Source organism: Halichoerus grypus, chromosome 9, assembly GCF_964656455.1.
Source record: "Halichoerus grypus chromosome 9, mHalGry1.hap1.1, whole genome shotgun sequence".
In the NCBI taxonomy this organism is placed as follows: Eukaryota; Metazoa; Chordata; class Mammalia; order Carnivora; family Phocidae; genus Halichoerus; species Halichoerus grypus.
In genome coordinates, this window is record NC_135720.1 from 82269376 (window position 1) to 82293173 (window position 23798).

General features: G+C 39.6%; 1 protein-coding gene across 4 annotated transcripts in view; it reads right to left on the reverse strand.

Moving 5' to 3' along the window:
- KCNQ5 (potassium voltage-gated channel subfamily Q member 5) overlaps positions 1-23798 on the reverse strand; it is a 501939-nt gene that overhangs the window by 163484 nt on the left and 314657 nt on the right. For 3 of the 4 annotated variants that reach the window (XM_036101214.2, XM_036101205.2, XM_078055099.1), the window contains one exon: positions 2990-3080. The exons of the other annotated variant lie outside the window; for it this stretch is intronic. In XM_036101214.2, coding sequence (XP_035957107.1) covers positions 2990-3080 — 91 coding nt within the window. The remainder of the gene's footprint in view (positions 1-2989; positions 3081-23798) is intronic. 4 annotated transcript variants of the gene reach the window in all.

Here is a 23798-nt window from a genome sequence, read left to right on the forward strand (position 1 = left end):
AATTTTTTTTTTTTGTCTACATAAATCATAAATTTTTTTTTCTTAGCATTTGCCTGGCTAGCTCAGTCAGGAGAGCATGAGACTTTTAAATAAAACATCCTTTTTGGCGAAACACTGATGAAGAAGAGTAACATCAGGGAAATCTTAGACCTGCAACACAGCCTGCATATTTCTAGGTAGGTTTTAAGAATACACTTTGGTTTAAAACATACACCTTGACCATTTATCCCCATAGCACAACAATAGGAGGATAAGCAAGCGCTCTTCTTATGGAAGCATAGCAACCTTTCTGAGAACGTGTATCTGCAGTAATCACTGTATTGCTCAAAACAAGGGCCTCGTTTGCATAATGGGACTGGTTTCTACTTTGCTAAATCCAAAGGCATTCAAGACTAAGAGAGGAAAGAAGAGACACCAATGGCCAACAGGTACAGGAAAAGGTGCTCAGCATCACTGATCGTCAGCGAAATGCAAATCAAACCCACAGTGAGATATCACCTCACACCTGTTAGAATGGCTAGCATAGAAAAGACAAGAGGTAACAAATGCTGGGGAGGTTGGGGAGAAAAGGGAACCACTGGGCACTGTTGATGGGAAAGCAAACTGGTACAGCCACTGTGGAAAACAGTATGGAGGTTCCTGAAAAAAATTAAAAATAGAACTACCCTATGATCCAGCAATCTCACTTGTGGGTATATATCTGAAGGAAGTAGAATCACCGTATACATACACACAATGGAATATTATTCAGCCATAAAAAGAAGAAAATCTTGCCATTTGTGACAACATGGATGGACCTTGAGGGCCTTAGGCTTAGTGAGATGTCAGACAGAGAAAGACAAATACTGCATGGTCTCATACGTAAAATCTAAAAAACAAAAAACCCTGAACTCATAGAAACAGAGTAGACTGATGGTTGCAGGGAGGGCGTGGGGTGGGGGTGGGGTAAGGGTGAAGGTGGTCAGAGGATGCAAGCTCGAAGTTATAAGACAAATCAGTTCCGAGGATCTAACATACAGCATAGTGACTATAGTTAGAGATAGTGTAGTGTATACTTGAAAATTACTAAGAGAGTATGTCTTAGAAATTCTTACCACACACACACAAAATGGTAACTATGTGAGATAATCAATCATTTTGCATATATACATATATAACATCATCAAATGATACACCTTAAACTTACACAATGTTATATGTCAATTATATCTCAATAAAGTTGGCAAACAACAAAAAAACCCAGCTGAGGGATATGTGACAACATCTACATTATCTACTCAAATGCACTCTTGTTACTAAACTGTAATGAACTGTTCACTGCTCAGAAAGTTTTAAAAATCAAGATATGAATCAGCTTTGGGCTTTTTAATAACATATTTAGAAACTCATTAGTAATGTCTATTTAGACTATTTAGAAACTCGTTAGCAATGGAGGAATTTATATTTCAGAGATTTGAAGGATGTAAAACCTAACATTTTGAATTCTTGACCTGGTCATGAAAAATTCCTTTTTATGGGATTCTTAAAGCTTGATTCATTCATAATAGATATCACTGGTCTTGCAGTAGATCCAGTTTCTCATGTTTCCGAGTCTAGAAGTCAGATTTACTTTTTCAATCAAAAATTCCCAGTTGTAATTCTGTGTATGAACCCAAAAGCCAGCTGTGCCTTAGACCCTGGGCTCAAGGTCATTTGTTGTTACCAAAGGGGTACATGAGGCTAAAAGCCCACTTGCTACCCAAATGGAAACCTCATAAATGAAACAAATTCCCAGTGTGCTTTTTCTTCTGTTTTCTACGCTGGGTTTCAAAATAGTAACCTTAACATTAACAATATACCGCCGAGCACAATTTGTATGGAAACAAATTGGGATAGATTTGTTCCAGGCTCAGAAGTGATTTCTCCCTGATGTAGGACAGAGACTTGATGAAGTCTTAGTAACTTCAAGCACAAACTAGCCATCTGAAAGCATAGGTAGGAAGAACAGCTGCTCTCAGCTCAGGTTACATGAGTTGAGATCTTTCAGTTTCACCTTCAAGGTAAGAATACTTTTCTTATATTAAATGCTTATTGCTGTACATAACCAACATCTCTTTATCAGGGCACAGAAGCCAGCTTCCCCCCATACCCTTTCTCTCTCCTCCTCTGTAGTCCACCTGGTTTTACAGAAGCGAATCGTTTCAATTTATAGTACATTCAGACAGTTCTCAGACTGTCAAGTCTGATGTTTTTGCACTAAGTGAGTGGATCAAAAATGGATATAAATGAACCAAATTTTCAATCAGATGGGATCTGAGTATACAGTGATATAGTTTAGTTGTAATAGGAAGTAAAAGAGCTTAAAAGGCCCAGAATAATTCAGACTAAAATATCTTGGGGTCTTTTTCCATTTTGAAATGAATTGAGCAATCTGTGTGGTTGAGGATTGACAGCATAATGGAAACAGCTAACTGCAGAATTTCTTACCAGGCAGGTAACTGCATTAGCAGCAAAACTCATAAAGTAGTCTGTTGGTTGAAAAGAGCATGAAGGAGCCTTCTGTTTTCTTATGAGGTGCTATATTCTCGTAGTTCTGGGCTAATTACACTGACCTACTGCCAAATTGCAGTTATTGGAAAATGCTCTCTATTCTGTGACTTTGAGCAATATTATGAGAGACCTCATGGATATTGATTCTTATAATTTGTTTATTACCATAGATAAACATAAGTAAAACTGCTTCCAAGTCCTGCCTTCTATTTTTGATGTAACTATAACGTAAGATATTGCTATGTAATAGTAACACTGAATATCTGTATATATTTCTGAGGATTGACTAAACGTTAAAATGGCAGGCCAATATTTCAGTGATCTTTGAGAGTTTTATACTTCACAGCAACTCTCTTCTTTTCTAGATAGAACTTTTTGTGGGATACAATGCATAGCATAAATGTTATAGACAGTTCTTATACAAACTTTATGTACATTTTTGCTCATATGTATCACTTACCAGAATCAAGAGGCAACTTGAGGCCAATTTTGTGTGCTCAGGGATGGTGGAAAACACTGACAAAATCAAGCAACCAAAGACAAGGAGAAAACTGTAAAACAACAACAAAAAAGAGAAATCTGATAAGAACCTTGCCTTATCATGACAGACTTCATTTCTTGTTTCTATAGTTTAAAGCACCAGACCTATTGGAATTGGCACTGATTAAATCATAAAAGCCTCGGAAGGGACTAGCCATTTTGAATATCAAAATATAATATGGGGGCGTCTGGGTAGCTCAGTCGGTTAATCATCCGACTCTTGATTTCAGCTCAGGTCTTGATCTCAGGGTCCTGAGATCGAGCCCTGTGTTGGGCTCTGCCCTGGGCCCAGAGCCCGCTTAAAATTCTCTCTCTCCCTCTCCCTCTGCCCACCCCCCCCCCACTCCTTCCTCTCTCTCTCTCTCTATGTGTAAATACAATGCATTGTGCACGTGGAGTTCCTTTACAACTTCATCAATGAAGAGAATGTTGCGTCTGTGTTGCTTGCCATATTTAAACGTCTGCATTTGAGAATGTGTGAACTTTCCATAAATCCTTTCACAAGAGGGGAGAAAGGCCCCGGAAGTGTGTTCTTGCTTTCCTACCCTGGGAGCACATGCCACAGCTGTTCTCTTATCAAAGAAGCAGAATCCACCTCACATTCGGCAGTGCTGGTGACCCATCAAATGTTCTAAGTGGCTGTTACCAAGCCACTGGCTCATTTTCACAGTCTAATTTTGCTCATGGATACTTGTTTGTCATTCCTTTATAATATTAATAAGAACAGAAAAGGAAGGGAACGATTTCTTCTGCTCCCCATGTACTTTCCATTTCCCAGCAAACTGCTAAAAGCGATGACCCCTCAGCTCTGTCTATTCATACTACAGTGCTAGGGAGCAGAAGTGAGGAGCAGAATTTTCTACCAATCTACAGACAGTTTTATTCCCCAAATTATGGTACTCTCAGGATCTGGGAGTGGGGAGCTGAGTTCCCAAGGAAAATGTCTAATAAAAAGAGAAGGCTGTGTTTTAGGTTGAAGTTACTTATCCTAAAATGCAAGATTAAAAAACAAACAGTGGCACCTGGGTGGCTCAGTCGGTTAAGCGATGGACTATTGGTATTGGCTCAGGTCGTGATCTCAGGATCTTAGGGTCATGGGATTGAGCCCCACATCGGGCTCCGTTCTCAGCACAGAGTCTGTTTGTTCCTCTCCCTCTGCTCCTCCCCCAACCCTCCACTCATGCACTCTCACTCTTTCAAATAAATAAATAAAACCTTAAAAAAAACAACCAATACCTGAGCTCTAGGACATACTTTTTACTTTTATGTATTTCTGGGAAGCTCATACAGTAATCTCCCCTAAAATATCAGTTTCCACATTCATTTGTATGGCACTGGAGTTAATCTCTGCCTCCTTAGGCTTGCCCTGACACGTCATCCAAGTCTTTCTACCGCACTTGACTGGGAGCTCCCAAGGACCTATAGCCAGGGATTGGTAAATTATGGCCTAGGGAACAAACCTGGCCCCTAAAGCCTGTTTTTGTACATAAAGTTTTATTGTCACATAGCTACACCCATTTGCTTACATCTTGTCTATGGCCGCTTTCATGCTACAGCTGCAGAACTAAATAGTCGTGGCAGAACAATATGGCACACAAGACTAAAATATGTACTCACTGACCCTTTTAGAGGAGAAGTTTGTGGACCCTTAACCAATACCATGTACTCCTTATTTCTTTGTATCTATTCCAACACAGAACCAAGTGGAAGTTCATAATTGCTTATGTTCTATATGTTGATAATAATTACTAACATGAACATGGTACTAAGCACTTTCATATGCATTATCCATGTTATCCTCACAAATTTATGGAGTAGAAATATGATTATTCCCATTTTACAGATATGAAAACTGAGAATTAAGACCATTTTATAACTCATCCAAGGCTGTGTAGCAGAAAGAGGGTTTAGCACTGTTTGCCCTTGAGCTGCTGCCCAGTGTTGCTGAATGAACTGAATAGATGAGAATGGCAGTAACATTGTTGATTCTGCAAGACCTTTGGGGATACTTCTCTATCTCTTCAAACCGAGAGGGAAGTAATTATCATTTCAAATAGACGAAGTCTCCAAGGAAAAGGAGTCTACAAGTGAAAAAAATCTAGAATACGTCATTAATAACTACTCACTATACTTTTGACTCATGCATCTAACAATTCAGGATACTTTGGATTATACTTTGAGTTGGCCTTAATGGAATGGAAATTGTAAGCCGGAAATGGAATTCCAGCGCACCTACAAAGCCCCAAACTACTAATGAGAAAATGAAATTCAGGGATCACTCAGATAGTTAGGAGGATGATGTGGCATCAGGTAAAGATGGCCACAGACGTTTCCCCTCTTTGTGAGTAGCTGTTATCTAGGTATGCTCTCCTTTTCCAGGCTTACCAGAAACCATTAGGAAAAGCAAGCAGGGCATTACTTAATGACTAAGACATCTTCTTCCTCCAAGAGCATCCCAGTGGTATGTTCATGGTCTCTATGTTTGTGTTTAAAACAGGACTATAATAATCATGAGTCCTTTTCCTAGTTCCTTCTTCACTAATATTTGGGTGTTGCTTAAATTTTTTCCTTCATGTCACTACTTTGCCCCTTTTCTTTCTTGAGATTTTACACTGTTTTCTAACAAGAGTAGTTTCTGTACTAGAATTCTGTTACGTCTATACGGGGCCATCTGAAGACAGCAAGCCAAAGACCTCCATTGTTCAGGCTGCCCAAAGGGCTATGCATAGACAAATACATTCATTCATTCACTAATTCCTCCTTTCCTCAACCACTAATCCATTTAGCCAATCAGCAAATATTGATTAAGTATATAATACCAGGCTGAGTCATTTTTTTGCCTTGACAGAGTTTAGGGTCTATTGAGGTATACAGAGTAGTAAACAGAAAATTAAATAAATATGAAATTTATTAAATTATTTTAATTTATATTAATTCAGTTTAAATAAAATAATAGTAAGTAAATAAACACTGAACAAGTGTAAATAGAAAATTAAGATTCTGAGTGATGATTGCAAAGATTGGGAAAATACAGGGGATGACAGGAGTATATAGGAGAGAAGGGGTTAGGCAGGACTGCTCGCTCCCTTTGAGGAGTCGAGTGCAAAGTAAAAACACGGGCCCTTGTTAAAAAACTGCGAAGAGGCACCTGGGTGGCTCAATTGGTTAAGCATCTGACACACTGGTTTCGGCTCAGGTCATGATCTCAGGGTTGTGAGAGCAAACCCTGTATCGGGCTCTGCCCTCAGTGTGGACCTGCCTGGAATTCTCTCCCTCTGCTTCCCCCCTGCTCCTCCCCTCGCTCATGCATGCTCTCTCTCAAATGAAAAAAATCTTAAAAAAAAACTATTAAGAATTTTAAGATGGTGACAGCAAAGTATGGCACCAATTGTGGCACCCTTGTAGGTGTTGGGCTTTGTGGGAACGCACAGGTTGCATGCCTGTGAAGCCAGACTTGAGGTTAGGAAGACTTCCTGGAGAAAGTGATGGTCAGACTGAGCCCTGAAGGCCCAGCAGGAGTTAGCGCGATGGTTTGAATGGCTGGGGAGAAGGAGCGTTCTGGTCCATGAGACCATGTGGGTGAAGGTCAGAAGCAAGCACAGCATCACTAAAATTACCAATTAATAAATTAGCGTTAGTGAACACCTCCTTATCCTTCAGTGGTACATGGAAAGTGTAAGGCAGGTCATCCCGGTAAATTCATTATTTTGCGTAGGAATCATTTCAGTTCAATTGAAAACATGTACTGAGTACCCATTGTGAAAAAACAGTGTACCAAACACTACTGAGGTACAAGGGATACATTAAAGCGTCTTTATTTTTAAGGAATAAAAAAATCTAATACAGCTGGAGTTTAAATAAGAACAAAGAAATTTAACGTGGTTGGTAAGATGAACACACAGTAGTCCCCCCTTAGCTGTGGTTTTGCTTTTTGTGGTCTCAGTTACCAGTGGTCAGCCGTAGTACAGAAGCAGATGAGCCTACTTCTGACAGGTCAGTAGGATCCTGGGGCTACATCGCAATGCCTATGTCATTCACCTCACTTTACCTCATCACGTAGTCATTTTATCATCTTACGTCATCACAAGAAGGAGAAGGGTGAGTACAGTACAATAAGGTATTTTGAGAGAGGGAAAGACCACATTCACATAACTTTTATTACAGAATATTGTTACAACTGTTCTATTTTATTATTATTTATTGTTGTTAATCTCTTACTGTGCCTAATTTATACCTTAATCTTTATCATGGGTATGTATGCATAGGAAAAAAACAGTGTATATAGGGTTTGGTACTATCCACGGTTTCAGGCATCCACAGTGGGTCTTAGAACATGTCCCCTGCAGATAAGGGGGGACTACTGTACTGGATCATAATGAAGGGTAGAGGCTGATAAATGCTAAGAAAAATGTTATAGAGGCTGAAAGTGGGAGGGGGCTCTTCTATTCAGTTGGGAATGGTGGAAGCACATCAGGAAAGTCCTCATAAATTGGTGATGCTTGAGATTATCTTTGAAGGAAGGGTAAGCTTGCAACAAGAGAACTTTCTGGAGAAACACATTCTAGAAGGAGAGTATATGAGAAAGGTAATAAGGCAAAAAAATAAATGAAGTAAAATATCTGTTCCTTGTTTCATGAACAAAAAGTTATCAAGTTTGTAGCACAGGGTGAGACAGGTGCTGAATTGGGAGTCTGGGCCATGATGTGGAGAGGCTTGTATGGCAGGATCTGTCTTAAGTTCCCTAGATAATGGGGAGCCATTGAAGATTTTTTTTTTTTTAATTTTATTTATTTATTTGACAGAGAGAGAGAGCACAAGCAGGGGGAGTGGGAGAGGGAGAAGCAGGCTCCCCGCTGAGCAGGGAGTCCGATGCAAGACTTGATCCCAGGACCCTGGGATTATGACCTGAGCCGAAGGCAGTCGCTTAACCAACTGAGACACCCAGGCACTCCCCACTGAAGATTTTTGAACAGGGAACTATCATCAGAGTTGCACTCCGGGAAAATCAAATTGGCAGCAGTGTGTGTTAGTTGAGAAGCAGGGGCAAGAGTAATGGTGATGCAGTTTAGGTTGTAAACTAACTGGTGGAAATGAGAAAGGAATAGAGAGGGATACTGGAGGGAAGTTGTAAACACAGGAGCTCTCTGACTTGGAGAGTTAAGAAATTGGGCGGTAGAGTTTAGGAAGGGGTATGGGGGCTGAAAGGTCTGAGGTTTCCATACATAGTTACTGCGATGCTCCTCAGAAGTCAGGAGGAGAAAAGTCAGGAACGTCAGGAGAAAAAATTAATTTTGAGAAGATGATAAATCCAATTTTAGACATCCACATGGAATTCTGGGTCTAAATCTTGGGCACAAAGTCTGTTTAAAGAGATGGAAGTACTTTTTTTCTAGAGGAAGTGAATGTACAGAACATGTCATTCTGAGGAGTGCAGACCAAGCATATAAGGTTTAGGTAAATAAGCATAAAGGATATTTGGGGGACATTTCCTGATCTTGGAGAATGACATCATGGGGAACAATGAATACATTTTGCTATGAATTGGCTTTCAGTAGCATTGCCAGAGAAAGGCTCCCTGGCTGGAGAAAGCCCTGAACTGACAGAATGGCGCCTCTGAGGTGACAGTGTTGAGACGTTGGGCTCATTGGCAGTGACATGGTACACCACCAGGGCTGAGTGTGGTTCTGCTGATGTCATTGCTTTTGAGGTTCCCACACACATGTATCCTGGCAGCTGACCACTACCCACTCCACCTCTCTACTGATTGAATAAAAGTGGGAGCAGTGGCAAGAAACATTTGATATGGGGTGCCTGGGTGACTCAGTAGTTAAGTGTCTGCCTTCGGCTCAGGTCATGATCCCAGGGTCCTGGGATTGAGCCCCGCATCGGGCTCCCTGCTCAGCGGAGAGTCTGCGTCTCCCTCCCCTTCCCCTGCTCCTTCTCTCTCTCTCTCTCACTCACTCTCTCTCTCAAATAAATAAATCAAAAGGAGTCATTAGATACAGAGTTTCTTAATCTAGGGTCCATTGACCTCCAAGGGGTCTGTGGACAGAACTTAGTGGGGCTGTGAGCATGGATGGGAAAAAAATGACCTCTTTGTCACTAACCATGGCAACAAACCATGATGGTATTAGCAGTACTTGTGACTTTGTTACTCAAAGAAATCACAGATATTGTCATATCCCATTTTATAGTTGTAGATGAAACCATAATTGTTTCGTCTTGCATACTTATTTTGCTCATCACTATTTCATGATTATTTATGGTAGTTACTAGTCCCACTTCTGGGTTTTTTTAAAAAAAGTATTAATAAAGAAGCATAGGTATTACTATATCAGAAACTTGTTCAAAATTTTAATAACAGCATCACCATATAATTTTTTTCTTTTGTAACCACATGTATTTTATACATTTAAAAACATTATTCTGAGGAATGGCTCACAGGCTTCACCAGACTGCTGAAGGGTCCATGGCACAAATGAAAAATTAGGTGCCTGTGGTGGGGATGGGGAGATTAGGAAGGTAGGGGCTGGGAGCTGGAAAATGGCCCATTTTGACATGAGTCACCAACTTAGGGAAGTTTTAAGATCAGTTCCAAAAAATACGGACATTTTTCTTTTATATATTAATCCTGAAATATCGTACCCATATCCCTTCAAAATTATTTTGCAATCGTAGTTGGCCTTTATTTTGCCTAAAGCAATCATTTATATTTTGTTTCTGAGGAAATTATCTTTGATGAAGACCTCTGTCTAAAACTTCTCTAGGAGGCAAAGATTATTGCATGAGGAGGACATTTATGATACAAAAATATTACCAGGTCAAAGGCCTCTATGTTCATTCAAGGAAATTACCATCAACTTTTCTTGCGGGTTAATGAAGAATCAATTTGTCAGATTTAATTTGGTAAAAAAAAAAAAAAAAAACGCTTCACTTGGAAATACCATGGGTGCTTGTGGGACAGACGATGTCTAGCTTCCAGAGCTCGTGCTTCAAGCATGGGTTTGTTTAGCAAGAATTAAAACGATGTGAAAATAAGGCATCAGAAAAGCCCTGCTGAGGCTTTGCCAAAGGCACCGTGGCAAGTTACACAGCGTCATTCACCCAAACACACAGCCTCCAGCCACTCACAGGCAATTATGAACAATGCAACGAAGACAGGAGAAACGGAGCTGCTGTTTAAAGTAGACATCTCAATGAATTTAGCTCAACGAGGAGGCCAATTAGCAACATGGGCTTTGCAGATTGAAACAACCACACATTTCTACCTAGAAGGTGTTCTCTGCAAGTATTTTGGCGGACTATAAGCTTTCCAGAGTATAACTGTCCATTTGAGTCAACTATGAAGAAAGCATTGGGGGAGGGGAGATCTGAAATGCTGAAATGGAATGGAATCGTGGGATTAAAATAAAGAATGCTAACAGGAAGTAGATATAGAGCGGTTCAAGAAAACAATTCTTCAGAAATATCTTCTGAAGGAAATTTGGTCCTGCCTCTGACTTTTCATAAATTTTTAAGTATTGCTTTGATAAAGTGTATGTTTCAGTATGTTTGATGGAAGGCCTCATGAGTGCATCATGAATTGGGGTGACTGGAGTTTGCATACTGGCATTAGTGACCAAAGATGACCCACTGGCTGACATGGCCTTTGCCTGGAGGACATGCTGCCTAGTGAAATCAGAGTCTCGTTATCAGAGGAATGGCTGGAGCCCACTTTTTTCTTCTAGCCTCCTAAATTTACCCTTCTTTCTAAACTTGGCATTTTGCAAAATGTCCTTTCTGCATAATTTTTCCATTAAAGAAGGGCATTTTGCGCATGAACTCCATCCACAGCACACCCAGCTTCCATCGCAATGCAATAAAAATTAAATACGACATTTTTTGTGTCTTTACAGGTGATTTGGAATATTTGATTAAAAACACTGCATGTAAAAACTGGAAACTAAAAAAAAAAACAAACAAGAAACCAAAAAAACCCCCCACGCTTCATGATTCTGCTTTTTAAGTGCAATGAGCTCTAAATATTAATAAAGACCTTAATCAATAAATACTATCACTGTAATCTCTGTGAAGTTGCAAAAATAGGGTCATCAGCTAGCAGTTCTCAAAAATGAACTGTGGGCATTTTGCATGTGTGGTGTTAGGAGGAAACCAGCGGGGATGGGAAATAGCTGTTTCTGCTGGCATAGTGTGTTCCTGTAGAGGACTGTGGCTAATGTAAATGAACTAAAACAAGGCAAGAGAACCCATCAGCAGTTCAAGAGCCTCCCCTCAGAGCAGCCCCTGGAACTGACAACACAGACACAGGGCATGCTCAGCCTGATTCTCACCCCAGGATCAGGGAATCCGTGTGGCTTGAAGGATTTCTGACTGAGAGCCCTCTCAAGACAGGGATTATTTTTACATCACTGATAGACAATTGTGCGGCTCTTCTTTGAACTCCTCCAGAAGTCTCCCAGCCCTAAGACAGCACAGTCCTGTTACAGACCACTCTCCTACAGGAAGACTGCTTTCCCCTCTGAGTCAAGTCTCTTTATTCGTGCCCTTTACTTCCGGGTCCTCGCTCAGGCTCTGACCACAAGGACCTGTGCTCCCTCCTCCCTGTGTTCTTTTTGCAGATATTTGAGGTTGGTTTTTATCATCATGACTTTCCTGTCAGTCTTCAGATTACACTCAGCCCAGTTCTTTGTCTACTCAGTATATGAAACAATGTCCACATTTGTCACTCTCCCTGTCACTGTTCTTTAAACGTACCCAGTGTGGTCCTACATCTCTCTAAGTTTGATGCAGACCCATTGTTATGCCCCGGTCTAAGCAAAAGATTTAACATTTAGTTGTCAACGTAAAGTATCTGCACCGTTGCTTCTTGCCAGGGAATCTAAATTCAAACTCTTCATGTCCGGTTGTTAGCAAAAGTTTGGTTTCAAAAAGGACTGTCTTGAAGATATGCATTTGCTTATTTTCCTGTATCTTTCCTACCACAGGTCTGGAGCAAACGTGACCATTGACAACCTGTGTATTGGGCCTAATTACCTTCATCAGTCATGGAATTCCTTTCATAAACTGTGTTTGACTTTTTGCTATTTTCTTGAAGAGCAAAAAGCATTCAACCAATTTACTCTATTGTAAGAGTTTCTCTTTTTTTTTTTTTAAAGATTTTATTTATTTGACAGAGAGAGAGAGCACAAGTAGGCAGAGAGGCAGGCAGAGGGAGAGGGAGAAGCAGGCTCCCCACCAAGCAGGGAGCCTGATGCAGGATTCGATCCCAGGACTCTGGGATCATGACCTGAGCCGAAGGCAGCCGCTTAACCGACTGAGCCACCCAGGCGCCCTGTAAGAGTTTCTCCTCACATTGTATTTCCTCAATGAGGTATCATGTGAAAATCTTTTTTCCAGGGGATTTTTCTTGCAACAAGGTGAGTAAATTTGGCTACTTTTAATGAGTTTCTGTTGCTGGATTTATTATGTTAGAAGCCTTCAAAGGATTTGTGGATGAAACTGAAGAACTTTTACTAATAAACTTGAATATATCTTGAAAAATGCAATAGAAGCCAAATGACCAGAGAGAGGAAAATATTCTGAGTGTCAAAAAAAAAAAAAAAAAAAAAAAAGAGTAAAGTAGGGGCCTTGGATTTTGTGTATTGATAGGCTCAATTATAACTTCTAGAAATACTTCAGTTAGAATATTAAGCAAATGACTTCTAATAAATTCAAATGAACAACTATGATTACTAAAAAGAAACACAAGTTCACCAAGAGCAAGAAACATAAAACTATGCTTATTTCCTATTTTGATAGGTTTGCCAGCTTGCTTTATCAGGGGAATAGAGTAGATGAAATGTCTCCATTTCAGCAAAGCACTGGGAAGTGTTTTATAGCATCATTGAGGAAAAGAAGGAGAAATTCAGGTGGGTTGATAAGACTCTTGGGAGGATTTGTACCTGGTGTGAGAAGTCTCCAGAGATGAGCCAGTTTTTTTGTAAGAAAACTCTGAAGACAAGTGTAGGACACTTGGAGATTTCCTGGAGTAGGGAGTTGGTAGTTCATGCTGGAGTAAATGAATCAAGATTAACATAATAAAATGTGAAAATAACAAATGTAAAAAACTTTTCAGTAATCCAAGTGAGAAATCAAATCTCTTAAGTTTGGTTTATATTAAGTTAAATTTGAGCCAACGTTGTCATTTGCTTCATTAAACATACTGTAACTTTAGGCTGCATTAATAATATTCCCATTTCAAGGAAAAAGTAGTGATAGACAAAACCACATCTTTATCACTTTTGAAGTTAGTCAGGTATATCCCAAATACCCTGTATCATTTAGAAAGGACTTGAGACTGCTAACAAAATACATAGGGTATAAGTGGATTAAAAATAAGCCAAGGTAAGGTCTGTTTTCCCACTAAACTGAAACCCCTGTTAGGCACAGACCCATCCCTGAGTTCACAGCCCCTGTAAATATTTGTGACTGAAATAATACAGTGAAGGTAAGGTAATGATGGGATGATACAAAGAGGTCAGGAATGAAGTTTATCCATGGGTAGGTATACCAGAAGGATCTGTGTCATTTTTATTTATTTATTTGTTTATTTATTTATTTATTTATTTTATTTAAAGATTTTTATTTATTTATTTGAGAGAGAGAGAGTGAGAACGAGAGAGAGGATGAAAGCGGGGGAGGGTCAGAGGGAGAAGCAGACTCCCCGCCGAGCAGGGAGCCCGATGTGGGACTTGATCCCAGGACTCCAGGATCATGACCTGAGCTGAAGGCAGCTGCTTAATCAGCTGAGCCACCCAGGCGCCCTGGATCTGTGTCATTTTTAACATGGGTCACAAATCTACTTCTGAGCTTCCTAGCAGCCAAGACAAGGAGACAAATATGTTAAAAAATCACTGTCTTCATGAAGTAAAATCCCATCATTTTTTCCAGAAGCAACAGATGATGCATTGACTGGATGGATTACGGGATTTCACTTGCCTTCATCTCTGGAGACTTCTCACACCAGGTACAAATCCTCCCAAGAGTCTTATCAACCCACCTGAATTTCTCCTTCTTTTCCTCAAGGATGCTATAAAACACTTCCCAGTGCTTTGCTGAAATGGAGACATTTCATCTACTCTATTCCCCTGATAAAGCAAGCTGGCAAACTTATCAAAATAGGAAATAAGCATAGTTTTATGTTTCTTGCTCTTGGTGAACCTGTGTTTCTTTTTAGTAATCATAGTTGTTCATTTGAATTTATTAGAAGTCATTTGCTTAATATTCTAACTGAAGTATTTCTAGAAGTTGTAATTGAGCCTATCAATACACAAAATCCAAGGCCCCTACTTTACTCTTTTTTTTTTTTTTTGACACTCAGAATATTTTCCTCTCTCTGGTCATTTGGCTTCTATTGCATTTTTCAAGATATATTCAAGTTTATTAGTAAAAGTTCTTCAGTTTCATCCACAAATCCTTTGATGGCTTCTAACATAATAAATCTGGACCCAGCAACAGAAACTCTTTAAAAGTGGCCAATGATTTGCCCATCATATATTTTCATTTTCTCTGAATCACATTTAAAAAATCCCTTTTAGTTTAAAAATCATTTTTTTATGGCAATGAAGGAGTAAGTTAGGATTTGAATAACTCTGCTTTCTCTGTGTTATTGTAACAGTATTGGTCCTCAACAGTAGGACTGTATCTTTTCCTATTTCTTTTTTGTTTGTTGTTTTCAAGAAAAAAAAAAAAAAAGACGTGCGCGCGTGCGTGTGTGTGTGTGGCATGTTCTGGTTTATCTGGCTTTTAGCCTACCTGAAATTATTCTTACAGACTGTGATTCTTTAAAAAAATGTGTTCTGGGGCACCTGGGTGGCTCAGTCGTTAAGCGTCTGCCTTAGGCTCAGGTCATGATCCCAGGGTCCTGGGATCGAGCCCCACATCGGGCTCCCTGTTCAGCGGGAAGCCTGCTTCTCCCTCTCCCAGTCCCCCTGCTTGTGTTCCCTCTCTCGCTGTCTCTCTCTCTGTCAAAAAATAAATTTAAAAAATTAAAAAAAAATGTGTCCTTAGTTACATGCCTTCCATTTTCTCTATCTTTAAAAATACAGAGTAAGTACCTGAGTTCTTTGAAGAATTTCTGGGTAGACAAGATTGGTTTCTTTCAATGCTCCTTCTTTTAGCTCCTCTAATAGGTCTGTGTCCAGGGTTTCAAATCTCTTGTTTTTTACTGTTATTAAGTAGTGTTTTCCTAACTTCTAACCATGTTTCCTTATCTAGAGTCTGTCTGCTTTAGTCTGTTTCTTAAAAGGGTCACAACCTTCTTCAGAAGTGGCCTTGAGATGGGGAAGGTTCAGAGTCTCCTCAATTGCTGCCCCATCTCTGGGTACCCATCACAAGTTTGAGTTCTGTGAAGACACTCACTCGATCTGGAATGAATTGAATGGATTGTGGCTTATCAAAATTAAATCAAAAATCTCAATTTTTGATAGCAGTAAAAAAGCACATTTTTCATTCTAATAGATCGTGTAGGCAGCTGATGGATGAACAGAATGACTGGGAATGGTGGTGCTGAATAGAAAGAACAAGGCAACAGAACATTATTTCTTAAAGGGCCTGAGGTGGGCAATTCAGAAACCCATTAGTTAGGTTCTTGCTGCTGCAAGCTCTGTTTCTGTGTCCGTTCCAGGAAACATAGCTGAGACTAGACATCACTGGATATTGTTCAGAGACAGTGAATTTAAAATAAAAAATAAAAAATAAAAACCAAAAACAGTCTTTCCTACTGTCACATAATCAGTGCATGCAATAGGGGAGCAGTCTACTTAACAGTTTGTATTTTTTAAAAAATTTAATTTATTTATCTAGAGCGAGCATGAGCACATCAATGGGGGGAGGGGCAGCAGGTGTGGGGGAGAGAATTTCAAGCCGACTGAGCTGAGTGCGGAACCAACCTGGGGCTTGATCCCCTGACCCTGAGATCATGACCTGAGCCGAAACTAAGAGTCCCATGCTTAAGCTTAACCGACTGAACCACCCAGGTGCCCTTTAACATTTTGTATTCTTATTATGCTGTTATATTTTCCTCTGAGCACAGTACCATCTGGAATTCTTATTTATTTTGTCTCCTCTTCTAGAATGTAAGCTCTCTGAGGGCAGGAACCTTGTCTTTCTTATTTGCCCCTTAATTACTAGTAACCAGGAATCAGGCCTGGTACAGGTACGGGTTTCCTGTTATAGGAGAATAGAGTGTTACTATGAAACCTTTCATAAGCCCAAATGGCATAAAGCGGAGTATTCCCTGCTTTCTGAAAGGACGTGGTGCACCACTTTGCTTTCAGGAAAGACCTACGTTAGTACGGTAATGGCTTTTCTTGTAAAAGTGAAAATCGTCTTCAGATTTCTTTCAGTTAGCAAAAAAAGGCACTGATGTAGGTCTTTCATAAAAGGGAAGTGGTGTCATGCCACCTTTTGGAATGCGGGGATACATGTACCAATCAATTCATTTATTCATGCAGCATGTATTCCTCGGGGCTTGCCATGCGGAAGGCAGTGTTCTGGGCAGGGAAGGCACCGTCATGAATGAAACAGACAAAATTCCCTGCTCTTAGAGGACTTACATTTTAGTGGGAGAGCTGGGTCATGAACAATGTCAATAAATAAAATACATACAGTGTCAGAGAGTGATGATAACTACCAAGGAGGAAAAAACTTCACATGCAGCAGACGTTGGGGGATTTGAAAAGTCTGGACAGAGTGCCAGGGCAGGTCTTACCAAAAAGGTGACATTTATTGAATTCCAACAGTAAATCCTCTGCCCTGCCAAACCGAAGCTACAGTGCATTTGGAATTCAGCGGGCCGAGGACTTCCAGCGCCTAGTCCCTAAAGGACTGCTTTTATCATGCTGATACCTTGTTTTAAACCCTACGGTTCCTCTCTCTTGCTGTCATATCCAAACTCCTTTGTCTGGATTTTAAGGTCCCCACCAGAACACGAATGCCCCCATTCTTCCAGAGAGGCCGCGTGGGCAGGCCCGCCTCCTTCCTATTTTCCGCACAGTCTCAGGCTGTAATGTGAGACTGGGATGGGGTAGGGAACGTCATCCTCCGTGTACACCTTGCATGCCTGCAGCTGGTGAACCCCAAGCTCATGCCTCTTCCCCTTCAGCCTCCTTTCCACATACGTCCTTGCCTTTCCCCCAGAGCTGTTTTAAGGATTAAATGAGATAGTGTCAAATTCAGAATTTGTGTTTTAACACACAAAAAATGTATAGAAATAACCAAATCGAGTTAAAATGCCAATTGAGCATCACACTGACATGTAACTGCTGTATAATTTGTACAAGTTTTTATTAACCCGATAACAACTACGACAAAGAATTAAAGTGATTTATTATCTAAAATCTCTGCTTACAAAGCCAGACATTTGAAAATGGAACACATGAAACTGCACAGCAAGGTCTGAGGTGCTCAAGTAACGTGTGTGTCTGAGCAAACCCACGTGAATGATGATGTAATAGTTGGGTTTGAACCTGTGTGACAATATTCTCAAGGTTGACTCGCCGTGGTATTTTCTTGACATAAAGCAGCTTGGGTGAGCTCTGTGTCCTCTTCCTCATTACTTTAGTTTCTGGGAAAGCACATGAGGTTGCCCTAAATAAATGGGTTGTAGCATTGTGAAGCTGCTGGGCTACGGTTACACGTGGAATGAGCCTCGGCTGAATTGACCACTTAGAGATTAATCATAAAAATGATCACTAATGGGGCGCCTGGGTGGCTCAGTTGGTTTAGCATCTGCCTTCGGCTCAGGTCACGATCATGGGGTCCAGGGATCAAGCCCTGTGTCATGCTCTCTGCTCAACGGGGAGTTGGCTTCTCCCTCTCCCTTGCCCCTCCCCCTCGCTTGTGCTCTCTCTCTCTCTCTCTTCAATAAATAAAATCTCTAAAAAAAGAAAAATTAAAAAAAAAAGATCACTAATGACTGCTGACCAAAGCCACCATGCTAAGGAACAGGGAATCTTTGTGTGCTGACTGAGAAAGGGGCTGCATCAGAATGTGCTAATTATAGCCATGAATGAAATAAAAGTTACCCGTAAAGGGTGAGGGAGAAAAAACATTTGTAAAATCTATGTGAATGTTCCTTTTAAAGTCATATTTTCAAGAGATAATTTTGGTGCTGACACCATGGAAAATAATCCAGTCTAATAGTTTTGATAATATGAGCCCATGTGGATTAAATTTTCCATGCTTTGTTTCAAAAGGTCTGTTTATGTAAGAAGCTATGGCAAAGGTTGAAAACATATGTTAAAAGATGTTTGACAATAGTTGTCTGACCTGAATCATTTTTTTCCACAAAAAAGGTTGTAAATTTATTAGGCAAATAATGACTTAATCACTGTAATTTTACATAAATAGATGATAAAAACCATTACACTATCTGAAAATGAAAAACAGCAATTCTGAAGTACATGTATTTAAATATTATTATTGAGAACAAAAGTAAGAAGGGATAAAACTGGGCTGGAAGTTATTTTTCCCTGCCAACAAAAGCTATTTTACAGTACTATATTTGATAATAAAAAATCAATTATGAATTTTGTTCCTTTCAACTGATTATACCCATGTGATCCACTTGCTTTCAAAGCAAATTTTCCTTGAAAGGTTTTCTGAGAGCATTCACACTTCATGGGAAATCTCAGTGTAACTTTGTTACACATACACACAAGGAGACCCATTACTTCTTAGGCAATGAGAGTTTTAAAACTCTGACAAAATAAAAGCTTGAAACCAAATGGAGCCAGGTTAAGCTATGGGGCTCTGGAGTGGGGAATTGCTACTGATTTTCTCTACTCCATTTGGCCTACAGAAAGAAAGTGGTCAAGTGACTAAAACAACAGAAAACAAAATCTTCCCGAGTAGTTAAAGGACTCTTGGCAGTAGGACTTTATGATGTGGTACAACATCAGGAAAAAATAAACCCAGCAGACAGATGTCTCCAGAGAGTAATAACCATAAACTCTGAACCTATATGTAAGTACCAGCCCTAGAGATACGGAGGATACATGTTTCTCTCGGGATGGGTCTACAATGGTACTTGTTGCTCTTGGTGACTAGAGCTGAAAGGAAGCTGAAAGCCAGGACCACACTCTGTGGAGTCACTGAAGTATTTTATGGACCAGCAAAGTTGGCAAGCGGGCGAACACACACTAGACAGCACGTACTTCCTGCCTCCAAAAATATATTTGAAGTCAGCTTTAAAGACTGTAAAGACTCCTCCGGGGCCCGGTTAAGTAAGTAGAAGGGTCTGTGTTCTCTCGCCGCTGCTGTCTAGATAGTCATCACCATTTTGTTTGTTTGTTTGCTTGTTTTGTGACCAAAACATTAAAGTTGATGATTTCATGTGGATATAAACACAACGGGAAAAAAAAAGGGAGACAAAATGTGGCTGTATCTGATGTAATATTATAACCTACACTGAAAATTCTAGAAATGTTAACTTGAATTTTGTTGTTACTGTTGCAGGTGCAGAGTTGAAACTAAAAGTAAGTGGTGATGGAAGATGTAAAAGTCAAAAGTGGTTAATGGTATGGATGTTTTGCCCTAAATCCTCAGGTTCCATGGGCACCCATCCTTCTATCTTAAAACAGAAACATACCTCGGTTTTCTCATCAGGAAGATGACAGGAATGCACTAAATGAACCCTCACATTCCCATCAGCTAAAAATTCTAGTTTGGGATACTCTGAGGTTCTGCTTCTGTTCAGAGGGTAGTGGCAGGAAGGCCATACGACTGAAGAGGCAGGAATGACTTCTGATTCCCGGGCCCTTCAAAATGGCTGTCAGGGACCCAGAAATATCACCTGCATGGTTCAGAAAAAAAAAAATGCATTATGTTCTGCTTCTTACCGTAAGAGAGTTTAGGCTATGTCTTTTCCCACTAGCTATTACCATCTGCAGGAGAGGAAGGGAAAGGAGAAAGATTTACAACAGGGTTTGGCAAACTTTTTCTGTAAAGGACCAGAGAGTAAATATTTTAGACTTTGTGAGCCATATGGTCTCTCTTGCAGCTACTCAGCTCTGCAGTTGCAGTGCAAAAGCAACCACAGACAATACATAAAGGAATGAGTGTGACTGTGTTTGAATAAAACTTTATTTAGAAAAACATGCAGTGGGCCGGATTTTCCCTTGATTTACAGTTGAGGGGCAACAATATGACTTCCATTCTCAGCTGGCAAGACAACTGTAATTCTCCTGCTCTGTAGGGCGTCCTCCCAAAAGTGTTCAGTGTGTCTTTTCCTACTCAAGTCCCTGTGATACAGGGCCCATCATGAGTGTACTTTTACTCCAAAATTTGTTTCAGATTTAAAGGTTATCATTCAAAATAAATTTAAAAGATAGGAAAATTTTATGTATAGGACTGAATGCTTTTTGTCTCTTTAAATACAGAAATAACCAAAGGACAAATAGATGCAGACAAAGCAATGCCACATACTTTGAAATTCTGGGGGGCAGAACTAAATTCAATACTATTTGGCAATTGACAGAACCACGAGAAAAGCAGTTTCCTTTCTTCATTATTCCTGTTTTGTCATTTGTATTACCTAAAATGGGTATCTGCCTATTAGAAGAGTATTTGATCTTTCTCTTCTGTGTTTAATGTTGCTTGGTGGAAAACCATCACTGAGAGAAAAGCAATAGGAGAGTAACCAGGTACTATTATTTGTAATGGATGTCAGGCAACCTTTCCATCACTGTAAAATTTTAAGAGCTTGAAAAGTTTTCCAGAGGATCTCTCTTTGCTATGAAGCTTTGGGAAACAGAAAGTAATTTAATGTTCTCAAATTTCAGAATGATTTTCCATAATAATCAGTCTTTTAAAGGATTTCTACCAAACCCTTACCTTCCAGTAAAAAAAAAAAAAAAAAAAAAAAAAGCAAGTGCTGTAATGTGCATACATACACACATTAAAAATGCATCTGAGAATAACTTTCCAACATTAAATGTTTGAAAAAATCTATGGCATCTCTAAAAAGTACTGTGGACCTCAAGGTTTTAACATTTTCTTTCCACTGAGTAAAATAAAATTTTTTTTTAAGAGATGGATTTTCTTTTTACTCACTAAAAAATTTACAATCCTATCAATATGATATGACTATGATAACCAATAATCTATGACAATAAACCATGAACTGAGGACCATGTGTTGTTGAAAGTGTGACACCTTTTTCTCCTCATTTGGGGCATCCGTGAATGAATGAAAGGATATTGTTTCCTTCTGTTTGCCAAGATGCTTCCTCGTTAGTTTGATTTAGTGAGGCAGGGAGGTTTGGTTGAACTAGTCTTTGATGAGGCATTAGAAGGCCTTGATTTTAGTTTGGAACCTGTGATGGTTCATTTTATGTGTCAACTTGACTGGCCATGAGGTGTCTAGGTTAAACATTATATATAAGTGTGTCTGTGAGGTTGTCTCCAGATGAGATTAGTATTTGAAGAGGTGGACTCCTAAAGTAGATTGTCGTCCCCCCATTGGAGGGGAGCTTTATCCAATCTGTTGAGGGCCTGAATAGAATAAAAAGCAGAGGAAGGGAGAATTCACCCCTTTCTTCCTGCCTCTCTGCTTGAGCTGGGACATCTCATCTCATTTTCTCCTGCCCCTGGACTGGGGTCTACACCATCAACTTCCCTGGTTCTCAGGCCTTGGGACTGAATTACGCCACCGGCCTCCAGCTAGCAGATGGCAGATCATGGGACTTTTCATCCTCCATAATTGCATGAGCCAATTCCTCACAATAAATATCCTGTGTTTATCTTTCCGGTTGATTCTGATTTTCTGGAGGACCTGACTAATACAGAACTCTTGGCTAAATCTCTTATCTCTTCTGAGTTTTGGCTTTCTCTTTTGTGAAATGAGAAGTCTAATACCTGTGTAGGTAGGATTTGATTATGTATGTCAGGAAATGAAAGCATTTTACAGACACATGGTACTCCTGTGAGAAGATTATAAAGTCCTTGAGAGCAAGCCTTTGTCTTACTTCTTTGACTACAATTTAAGAAAAATTCATTGAACACCTATTAGGCGCCAATATTTCCCACCAGGGCCTTACACAAAGAAGCAGCTCAAAAATTATTCATTGACTTGTACTAGTTAAATGCTATATTTAATGGCAAATAGATATTCATTTATTCACTAGTGAATAGAAAATATAGGTCCCTTTAAGTCTGTCTGTTTCTATACTAGATTTCTGAAAGGAAGAATCTGAAAACCAGCTTTTTGGCATGGCAGCTTGCATTCAGATTGATAGTTTTTGGAGGTAGAGGCTATGACAAATGCTGTCATGGTTACAGAATTTCTTTACAATAGCTAAGAAGGCAGTGCAGCCTTTGACACCATGCAAAAGCCACAATGGACAATTGTTTTTGTTTCTACTAAAAAATGTCTGTTACAAAACTCATTAGATCATTTTTAGCACCTCGTATAAAGTCTAATTTTCCTCAACTGGGTAATTCGATTTGGTATTATTGAAATGGCATGCAGAGAAAACCCACTGCAATTTTCTATTTTTGGATCATTGTGTTGACATTATATACATGTGCATATATAATACGTGCATGGTGGTAATCAAACTATTGAACAGTCACATCAAAATTTAGATACTTAATCCATGGAAGCTGGTAAGTTATTTTGATCTGTAATCATAGAGGGGGGCAACAGAGAATGAAATATAAGGATAATAAAGAAGCATGTTTGAATTTGGGGGGGAATATTATCTCAACAGTGTTGGTCCCAGAACCAGTCTTCTACACAGGCCTTTAGAACTCCTGCCAAGCAATTCAGAAGTGACATCAGACAATCAGAGGTTGACATCTGGACAGAGTGTTCTCGGGCACCTGATTTTCTGGGACCTTCTGGATGCTCTTAAGACAACATCAAGAGTAATAGAAATGGGGTCAGATATAGAGAAGGAGCAACAGTAGTTGACAGATTCTGTGTCCATGACACTGAGCTTGACACAGGGACTTCCTTGGATCTTTGAGGTCTCAGGTCTGAGAATTTGCCAACCAAGAAATGGATTAGCATATCAAGACTGCTACAAATAATCACCATGAACGGTAATGTTTAGGAGAGAACAAGAGAGAGAATAAAATGACACAACTGGAGGCCAGAAGAGAGGAATTTTGATCCAAATTGGGAAGGTGACTGGAGTCAAAATACCATCCCAACACAAGTGGCAAACTGTCTACTCAAGTGAGGAGAGACCACGCAGTAGCGAGCTATTGCCATTATCAGATGTCAGAAACAATCGAATTTCAGCCATTTTACATGGTCCGACCTTACCTGTTATCCCTGTGTTATGCTTATACTTTGCTGCATATATATGTGTATTCATTTATTTATACGCTCAACATGAAAGTTCATATGCATCTTTTTCCTAGATTCAGAAAATGCCCTTAACAATAATATGTTAGGGAGAGGAAGGAAAAAAATGGCTTTTCAAGCTGACAACAATATTTATAAAATACTTCCTCTGTCTGGAGGGTTTTGAGTTTAGTTACCTTTAAACTTGGTTATACTTCCAGATCAAAAACATATCTCGTGCCTTAGGCATAAGTGGCTTATTAAATATTAAACAACTGAATTTGCCATTTTTTAAAAATAAAATATACTTAAAAAATGGATACACTGAAATTGACGACTACCAAGAAGTTTCTACAGAGGCCAAACTATAGTTAGGCAACACAAGTTGACTATTTTCA